Source organism: Choristoneura fumiferana, chromosome Z (genome assembly GCF_025370935.1).
Source record: "Choristoneura fumiferana chromosome Z, NRCan_CFum_1, whole genome shotgun sequence".
Classification (NCBI taxonomy): Eukaryota; Metazoa; Arthropoda; class Insecta; order Lepidoptera; family Tortricidae; genus Choristoneura; species Choristoneura fumiferana.
The window spans coordinates 34,126,636-34,137,014 of record NC_133472.1 but is presented as its reverse complement, the minus strand read 5'-3'; the positions used below and the strand labels follow the sequence as shown (position 1 = coordinate 34,137,014).

General features: G+C 33.8%; 1 protein-coding gene across 1 annotated transcript; it reads left to right on the top strand.

The window, feature by feature from the left end:
• Window positions 1-1,126: 1,126 nt before the first annotated feature.
• Window positions 1,127-3,256, top strand: LOC141435439 (uncharacterized). The gene is made up of 3 exons (XM_074098121.1): window positions 1,127-1,485; window positions 1,639-2,490; window positions 3,031-3,256. The coding sequence occupies exons 1-2, from the start codon at window positions 1,480-1,482 to the stop codon at window positions 2,107-2,109; spliced, it is 477 nt and encodes a 158-aa protein (XP_073954222.1). The 5' UTR covers window positions 1,127-1,479; the 3' UTR covers window positions 2,110-2,490; window positions 3,031-3,256.
• The last annotated feature ends 7,123 nt before the right edge of the window (window positions 3,257-10,379 follow it).

Below are 10,379 nucleotides of genomic sequence, written 5' to 3'. Positions count from 1 at the left end.
TACTAATATTATAAACGTGAAAGTGTGTAAGTAGTGAGGGATACGACGGCTCCAGATCATTTTTTTTGGTCCAAAATGCCGATTTTGGGGCGGGTCCAATCCTAAAAAAAAAAAAAAAAAAAAAAAAAAAAAAAGGAAACACCCCCACTTGGAGCGATTGGACGAGGTCTGAGAACGCTCCGCCCACTCCTTCCTGTACATATGTACTTCACTTCTGGGACAATGGCAACTCCGAAGCACCTAATCATAAAAGGTTCGACCCGCGAACAATACAAGCCGGGCGAACAATAGGCGCTCATTGTCCCTTTACCTGCTCTCAGCTCTGGCGCTAGCTCTATTGTTCCACTCACCTGACTACCGTACCTTTTTTTCATTCACTTGTTTCCTTTTACTACCTGGGTTCGCCGCACCTCTTGAGTTTTTCGAAATTCATTTGTGGCATTACATTTGAAATTTACCACGTGTTTTACGGTGGAGGAAAACATCGTGAGGAAACCTGCTCAAACCTGCGAAGCAATTCAATGGTGTGTGTGTGTGAAGTTCCAAATCAATTTCGTAACTTTAATAGCATAAATCTAACCTACCTAAACCTATCTTTTAGCAATATAATATATACTGAGCGGCAAAAAAATCTGGTCCTCAAATATATGCAATAGTAGGTAATTTTGTATGTGGAGTGGGCCAAATTTTGTGCCGCTGAGTATATGAGAAATAGTAAACTATTAAGATTGAAATTAAGAAGTTCGTATATTTGTGGGCGTCGGCTTCACATTAATGCTTTTCATTAGTACTTTATCAAACAAATCGTTATCTTATATTGTTAAAGCACATACATACATACTTACTTTATGTTTTGAGTTATACCTACACTTAATGTTTTATTTAATTACTCCTGTCTTTTTCGTCATACGATGCCAGTCTTAAAAATGCTGGTTTAAACTTGTACTATAAGCCATCAGCGTCTTTATAACGCACGTTGAAACTTTTAAAATTCTCATCTAAGACATCTCCAAATGCAGGTTTGAACTTGAAGGATCTAAGTGCATACACAGTGAATGATTCATGGTTTCCCTTTTACCAACCACCCAACGTGCACCGTCTTCTATTGTTAAAATGTAATTACTTCGTTTCTATTGACCATGCGCCGCCTTTCACAAAAAAATGCTGGTTTGTAAAGGTCCGATCCTCTCCTTTGTTCACCGGCATCCTTTGTGTGTACCCACCTCGGAAATATGCCATGCACAAGTCTAAACTTGCAGGATTTCATTGCGTATAAAAGGAAGTTTAAACCATTCCGCTTCATATCGTCTCAAAGAATTCATACGACAAGATCTCCGTCCAAGCGAGTCGTCGCGTAGTGTAAAAAGTTCAGTGTTTGGTTGATATACCTAGCAGTGTTTCGTTGGTCGAAGCGAGTCGTCGCGAAGTGTAAAAAGTTCAGTGTTTGGTTGATATACCTAGCAGTGTTTCGTTGCTGATATGGATGTAAGTAAGCTCTTGTTTTCATTGTATTTGGACCTGTTTGTTTTAATTTTTGTTTGATTGATATTTTTTTACTATGTATCTCTGTGTTTCCTTAGGTACCATCTAACTCAACTTTGTAGCATTGTTTAAAATATCGTTTTTTTATTGTTATAGCTGACTGAAGAAAACACATTTAAGCACTATTATTATCCAGAGAATCACGATGAACTGAGCGATGACGGCGAAGGAACATTAGCTTTCAAAGTAAAGAGGGCAATCGCCAAGAACAAAAGACCTAATAACAGTATTCACGGATTCTTTGAAAAGCGCAAGAAAAAGAAGGTTCCCAAAAACTCTTCGACTGTTAGTCAAGCCACTGCAGATGGTGTTGCTTTTATCAAAGCAAACCAAGACGAATCAGCTTACGCATCACACCTCATTAAAATCGAGGTGTATGATATAGACAAGATTAAGAACATTCCCCCGACAGAACAATGGAAACATGCCGAAGTCCGTGTTAAATATTACGCCCACTCCGAAGAAGATGAACACGTTCAACAGACCAGAGACGTCATCTACAACATCACTAAGCAGTTGTCAGCAAAAAGTGATTGTGTTAATTTCGTTTTAGACAATCAAAAATAATTTCTACTTAATTTCTTTCGGTTACCTGCTTAACTTCTGACTATCCTTTTCTTGTGAAACACTCTCATTGTTTCGTTTGTGGAGGCAAAGTAATAATGTAAAACCTTTTTTTCTTTTACTTAGTCCGCCGATATTTTGTTGTATTGTTTCATATCTAAACATTTTTGCCTGCTATACAATAGCAAAACGGTGCGTGTAATCTTTAAGGTTGAGCTTGGCTGGTATAAATAGAAGTCGGTCTCACTTAAAATACCACGTTTCCAAAAACATTCTCATGGATACGCAGAGCTGCAGTTTCTTCGATCAACAACTTGACCAACTAGTTGAAGATCAGGACTTGTACGAGCTATGCGAAAAAGTCGAGCAAGAATATTTCAAAACGTAAGTTACTATTTTTGTGATAATTGTACTATTTTTTCATGTTTGGACAGCATTGTCAAGACGAGCGTCGCGTTGAAACTTGTTTGATGTTAGCGACTTTAGGAAGGGGTGGCACCCTTGGGTATAAAAACCGAGTCTCCTTGCCACTTCAACCATTGTGACCGTGCCGGCGATTGCATTTTACGAATTTTGTTTAAAATGTATTTCAATTTGGACTTATCGCTAAACGAAGTTGCAAGTTTAGACAAATCTCTAATTTTGAGTAAATTCCATCGTTACATTCGAATGTGGTTTTTAAATAAAGTTTTACCGGTAACATGGTTAGAAGATCTGGATTTTATTCCATATTTTACACCATGCAATGGACACATTATAACATGGAAGAATCTGAGGCATCTGATGTAATTGATGGTGTATTTCCAATGCAAGCATACTGTTTACTTTGTAAACATGAAAAGAGTTAGTTTACATATAAATTTACCTTCGGTGTGTTTTACAGTTTATATATATTAATATTAATGATTAATTTATTTTTTACAGATTTTTGCAAGCTGAACTAGGAGGATGCGGTGTAAAAAGAAGGTCATCTAAATCGACCAAAAAGACTCCAGTTAAGGCAAAGAAAATACGCTCTAACCCACCAGCCAGCTTCACATCTACGTCAACCGCATCGTCTTCAAATCAAAATGTGAGTACAGAAATTAATGATAATATTGAATGTTCTGTGTGTCATGTGTCAGTATCGCGAAAATATTATACAAATCATTTAAAAGTAATACTCACAAAAATAATGTATTAAGTATCAGCAGAGAATTTAAAAATGTTCAGATAATTGAAAGCGCGTTTGGGAATAGGGTAGTTACGTACAGAATTGCATCAGATTCAATTGCAAATCAACCGTTAGAAACACCGAGATTATTTTTAGAAAACATTAAAGACAAAATATTTACATTATTTGATCAATCCATAGCAGAGCACTTTGTAGTAAAGGTAAATTTATACTTCATGCCGACTTTACACAACAAACTAAGCAATTAAATAATACATTCGATTTTCAAACGTTTAATTATGTTGTTTGCAAAGGTGATTCTAAAGACTACATATTTTCATTACTTGCAAACGAAATTATAAATAAAGTAACCAATTTCGAAAAAAAAGACAGCGGGTGGAGTCTAACAAAAATAAACTATTTAGACATGAATGTGAATAAATTCAATCCATTACGTGGTTCATCTTACATAGATTTACCAAAAGATATAAAGAACAAAAATGCAATTATAAACGTCCAAAACAAAGATCATGAGTGTTTTCGTTGGGCTGTATTATCAGGGTTATATGCACCTAATAACAACGCGAACAGGGTTGCATCATATATATCTCACAGGAATAAATTAAAATTTGATAATCTTTCTTTCCCAATTAAAATAAACGATATCCATAAATTTGAAATGCTGAACAATCTAAGCATTAATGTCTTTGGTTTGGAGTACGACTCAGAAAGCAAACAAAATAAGGTAGTTGGTCCATTACACTTAACAAAAAGTAGGAAAGCCACCCATTTAAACTTGCTGTACATAAATCAAGGTACTAACGGACATTATTGCTACATAAAAAGTCTTTCGAGATTAGTATCAAAACAAATGACATCATCAGAACATGCAATCTTTATTTGTGATGGATGTTTAATTTATTTCAAATCACGTGAAAATTTGCAGAAACATCAAGATCATGATTGTTTCCACGTCTGTACAAACTTGCCCTCTCAAAACGTAGCCAAAAGAAACTGGTTTAATGAATTAGTTCCATCTAGCGAAATATCATTTAATAATTACGATCGTAAATTGAGGCTCCCATTTGTTGTATACGCAGATTTCGAAGCATTTTTAAAGCCTATTAATACTTGCACAAACGATCCAAGTAAATCTTCGACAACTAATATTCAGGAACATAAGGTGTATAGTTTCGGATACTATATAAAATGTTCATATGATAATACTTTGTCTGTATATAGGACATATACAGGTGAAAATTGTGCAGAATCATTCATGAAATTTATTAAACGAGATTTAGAGAACATTTGCAAGAAGAACACTTTTGTAAAAAGTCCTTTGCCTTTAACGGAACAAGATAAAGTAACCATCGCCCAAAGTAAAACGTGCTACATCTGTCAAAATAATTTAAATGGTGAATTATTCGTTTCTTACAACCATCATACTGGTGCTTTTGAAGGAGTAGCTCACCCGTCTTGTTCTAAGAAATATCGAACCCCAAATTTTGTACCTGTGTTTTTACACAATTTAAGTAACTATGACGCCCATTTTCTAGTACATGGACTGGGATTTGAAGAGGGTAACATAGAAATTATTCCGCAAAACAAAGAGAAATATATTTTTTTCGAAGCAATTAAATATTAATAATAATCGTACTATGAAATTAAAATTTCTTGATTCTTTTAAATTTATGAGTAGTAGTCTTGATAAATTAACCAAAAATTTACTACCTGAACAGTTTCAAGAACTTCGGCTAAATTTCCCCTGCGAACAAGACTTTAAACGTTTATTAAGAAAAGGGGTATACCCATATGAACATATGACATCTATAGAATCATTAAAATTAACTAGCCTTCCCGAATATAAAGCTTTTTACAGCTCATTAAATGATGTCAATATTTCAAAAAATGATTACCAACATGCATGTGATGTATGGAATCACTTTAATTGTCAAAATATGGGAGACTATTCAAACCTGTATTTAAAAACAGACGTTTTGTTATTAGCGGATGTATTTGAAAATTTTAGAAATGTTTGTATGGAAACATATGGATTGGATCCTGCTCATTATTATACAGCACCGGGTCTAAGTTGGGACGCCATGTTAATGTACACCAAAATCAATTTAGAACTTCTAACTGATATCGACAAAATTACTTTTATAGCAAATAATATAAGAGGCGGCATTTCCCAATGTAGTAACAGACATGCAAAAGCAAATAATATATTTATGCCTGAATATGATCGAACTTTGCCATCATCATTTCTGATGTATCTCGATGCAAATAATCTGTACGGTTGGGCAATGTCACAATGTCTTCCCACAGGCAAGTTTGAATGGGTGGATGTGAATACAAATTTTAAAGTACCTGATGACGCTGAACATGGGTACATTTTGGAAGTTGATTTGGAATATCCTAATAACTTACATGATTTACATTCTGATTTACCATTCTGTCCGGAAAATGTGTGTTTAGGCGGCTCTAAAGACAAAAAGCTGATTCCTAATTTGCATAACAAAACAAATTATGTCATTCACTATAGAAACCTTAAACAATGCTTAGAATCGGGGTTAAGTTTAGTTAAAATTCATAGAGTTTTAAAGTTTGAGCAGAAACCGTGGTTGAAACCATACATAGATTTGAACACACGTATGCGTTCTATGGCCAAAACAGATTTTGAAAAGGACTTCTTTAAGTTAATGAACAATTCCGTGTTTGGCAAAACGATGGAAAATGTAAATAAAAGAGTTAATGTAAAATTACGGAACCACTGGACAAATCGCGGAAAAACTGAAGGTGTTGAATCTTTAATTGCAAAACCAGAATTTCACAGTTTATCTATATTTTCCGAAAATTTGGTTGCAGTTCAACTGAAAAAAACAAAAGTTTTGTACAACAAACCTATTTACCTAGGATTTTGCGTACTCGATTTGTCAAAAACGTTAATGTATAACTTTCATTATGATTTCATGAAAACTAAATTCAAAAACAATCTTAAATTGCTCTATACAGACACGGACAGTCTGGTTTATCAGATATTTACAGAAAACTTGTACGCTGATATAAAGCCAGATTTGGTATCGCACTTTGATACCTCTGACTATCCTCCGGACAATGTATACGGTTTTCCATTAGTGAATAAAAAACAATTGGGATTCTTCAAAGATGAAAATAACGGCAAAATTTTTAAAGAATTTGTTGGTCTTCGATCAAAAATGTACGCAATGGACGTACAAAGTACTATAATAGCAAAAGCAAAAGGTGTCAATAAATGTGTTACCAAAAAATTATGTATGGAAGACTATAAAGACTGTTTATTCAATAGTAAAAAACTGTTGTGTGAAATGATGCGGTTCAGATCAATCAAACATGTAATATTTACTCAAAAAATAAATAAAATATCATTATCACACTGCGACACGAAACGATATTTGTTGCCAAATTCAACTGACACGCTTGCTTGGGGACATAATAGATTAAAGAACATTCAATTTTAATATTACTTTCTGTACAATATGTGATGATACTAGTGATATAAAAATTTATTTTCATTGTACTTATATACTTATAAGGTTTTGTAATTGTTGCGCATGCACTAGCGATAAGACGATAAAAATTGGTTTCATTGTACATATATATAAAAAAAAATAAAAAAGGTTTTGTAATATTTGTGCATGCACTACTGATAAGACAAAAAATGTGTATCCTACTATAGATTGTTTGAAAGAAGAAAAAAATTACTGCCAAGTTTCTTGCTACGCATTCTTCTTGGCAATGATGGTCTTTCCGAAACGCTGGTAGTTTCAATAAAAGATTTATAAAATAGTATGTTTGTTTCTTTGCTTTTTTTACCTAAAAACCCAAACGAAAACTATATAACCATATATGAACTTTAATTTATATCATTTGTGACTAGGAACTTTTGAAATCAGCACGTATTTCCTTGCATAACATAATAAAGTAATGATTCACTTTTGTCATCCTTTCACGGCCATAGTAGCTGGTCCAAGTGGTTGTGGAAAATCAAACTTTGTCACAAACTTTTTAAAGGATTGTAAAATAATATGCGACGTAGATTTTTCGGAAGTAATTTGGTGTTATGATGAAATGCAACCTTTGTACAACCTGGACAATGTAAATTATAGTCAGGGTATACCTGATATCAACATGTTCGACGGGAAGCAACCTAAACTTCTTATAATCGATGATTTGATGAGAGAGGCAGATGGACGGATCGTTGACATTTTCACGAAAGGTAGTCATCATAGAAACTTAAGCGTGTTTTATATTACACAAAATTTATTTCACCAGGGAAAAGGCCAGCGTGACATCTCGCTAAACACAAGTTACATTATATATTTTAAAAATCCTAGAGACAAAACTCAAATACGTTACTTGTCACGACAAGTTTGCCCTGAAAACTCAAAGTTCGTAGATGAAGCCTACAAAGATGCCACCAAAGATGCTCATGGTTACCTAATGATTGATCTGAAACAAAATACTGATGACTTATGTCGTTTCAAAACTAAAATATTTCCATCCGATAAATATTGCACAGTGTATATTCCTAAAAAAGGATTTAAATATGGCAAGAGTCAACTGGTTTTGGTCAGTTCTAAATGATGTCCGAGAGTGTGAGCACATATAAACATTTACTAGAAGCGCTGCAAGTACTCAAACCAAAATATCGCACAGCATTGCTTAAAGCTTGTGATGATGATGAAATAAACATTATATGTGAGTGTATTTATAATGTTTTAAAAGGGAAAATTCCATTGGAAAAAGAAGAAAAATTAAAATTAAATAAACATAAAAATATATTGCGAAAATTAGTTTCAAAGGGAAAACAAAAACTTAGAAAAACCATTATCATTCAAAAGGGCGGTGCTTTTCTACCTCTTATATTAGGCGCAGTTTTAAGTGCTTTATTTAACTCTATAACATAATCAAAATGGAGAATATGAAAAAAATGCTATTAGTGGAGCAAGATTTCGTTGAAAGACTTAAAAACAATGAAAATCTAACTGAAAACTCATCATCTCGTCTAGATAGGGAGATGCAAAAAATACTTAAAGGTAAAATGGATGATCGTGAAAAATGGGCATTGTATTCCCAAGCACTACAACGATTTTTGCATTTTGCTGAAGCAGATCGAAAACCTTTTAAAATACCTATAGTCACGGATGGATTTGACCACCGCAACAACGACCACAAAGATTTAGTCCCAGAGCTAAAAAAGGAGGAAAATGTTAATAATGATACAGCTTTAAATCCGATCTTACCAGAACTTGATACCACCCCACCACCTGACACACCGACTCAACATTATCCTTTGGAATTTACTCCATCTCATATCATAGAGAGAGTACCGAAATCTTACAAACAGAAAACCAAAACTTTACTGGATAACATTATGCTTCATAAAAAAAAAATTTGGTGGAAGCCTGGAGGGGAAGTTGTATTAAACAACCACACCATCCCAAATACTAATATTGTTGATCTAGTAAACGATGTGATTAGACCTCTTAAACGTACAAAACCAAAGGGATGGGAAGAATTCACCTTAATTTTAAAAGAAATAAGAGTGCCTGCATCTTGTATAGGTAACCCCACTAACGCAGAATTTTTTTAAAAAATCTCTTGGAGAGAGGGAATTAAAGGAGCTCGACACACCATTTTCGTCTACAATTGCAAGAAATTCATCATTAGCGGAAAACGCATCTACACCTATTTCTAGTAGAACACGTGATTCGAAAAAAAAGAAATTAGATTGGGAAAGATGGACCCCCTATTAGATATTCACAGGATTTACTACGATGTGTCCAATCCTGCCGGATACAGTAGCATCAATAAGTTGGCGAAGGAGATGAAAGGTAAAATGAGTAAAAAGGAAGTAAAAAGATGGCTGCAGTCTCAGGAAACGTACACATTACATAAACCTGTTCACAGAAGGTTTACTAGAAACAGGTACATATTATCTAATTATAATGAACTCTGGCAAGCTGATCTAAGTGATATGCGTACTTATGCTCAATATAATGATGGATACAAATATATTCTTTGTGTTATTGACGTGTTTAGTAAATATGCTTTTGCGCGAGCAATGAAGAGTAAAAAACCTGAAGTTGTTAAATCCTGTTTTGATAGCATTTTTACAGAAGCTAATGCCACTCCTCGCCATATTCAATCTGATAAAGGTACAGAGTTTGTTTCAAAAGCTGTACAACAGTACTTTAAAAGTAGAAATATTAATTATTATACTACTAATAATCCTGATATTAAAGCTAGCATAGTGGAAAGGTTTCAGAGAACTCTTAAAATGAAAATGTGGCGTTACTTTACGTTTAAAATACATACAAATACGTTGACGTCTTACAAGATTTAATATATTCATATAATCATAGTTTCCATTCAAGCATAAAAATGAGACCAAGCGAAGTAAACTACGATAATATCATGACTGTTTGGCAAAATTTGTATGGAGAAAAGGAAAATAAAACATATATGAATGAATGTCCCTCACTTCAAATAGGTGATCATGTTAGAATAACTAAATATAAACATGTATTTCAAAAAGGTTATGAAACTAATTGGAGTGATGAAATATTTGTGATTGATTCCATTATTAGGAGAACTCCTTGGATTGTATATACTTTAAAAGATTTGGAGGGTGAACCAATTACAGGTACATTTTATTCAAAAGAGCTACAGAAAGTATTTTATGACCCCTCCACTAAGTACAAAATAGATAAAATAATACAATCGCGTCGCGTTCGAGGTAGAAAGGAAGTGCTAGTCAAGTGGAAAGGTTATCCTGACAAATTTAATAGTTGGATCCCGGCATCGGATTTAGAACAAATATGAGTGAAGACAGTTTTACCTCACGCTGTTGAGCAATAGCTCCATTTCTTATTTTCCTGGAAACACAACAGCCAACTTCATAAACTAAGTTACCTAAAACTGTTAAGTTAGAAGGGGAATGGGTCGTTGGTTTGGGTTGAGTTTCACTATCCATGTACAATGTTTAATGTACAAGAACATGAAAACATTCTATACGTAAAGAAGAAAACACGTTTAGACGAAAGTGCTGATTCAAAAAAGAAACTGATTCGAATAT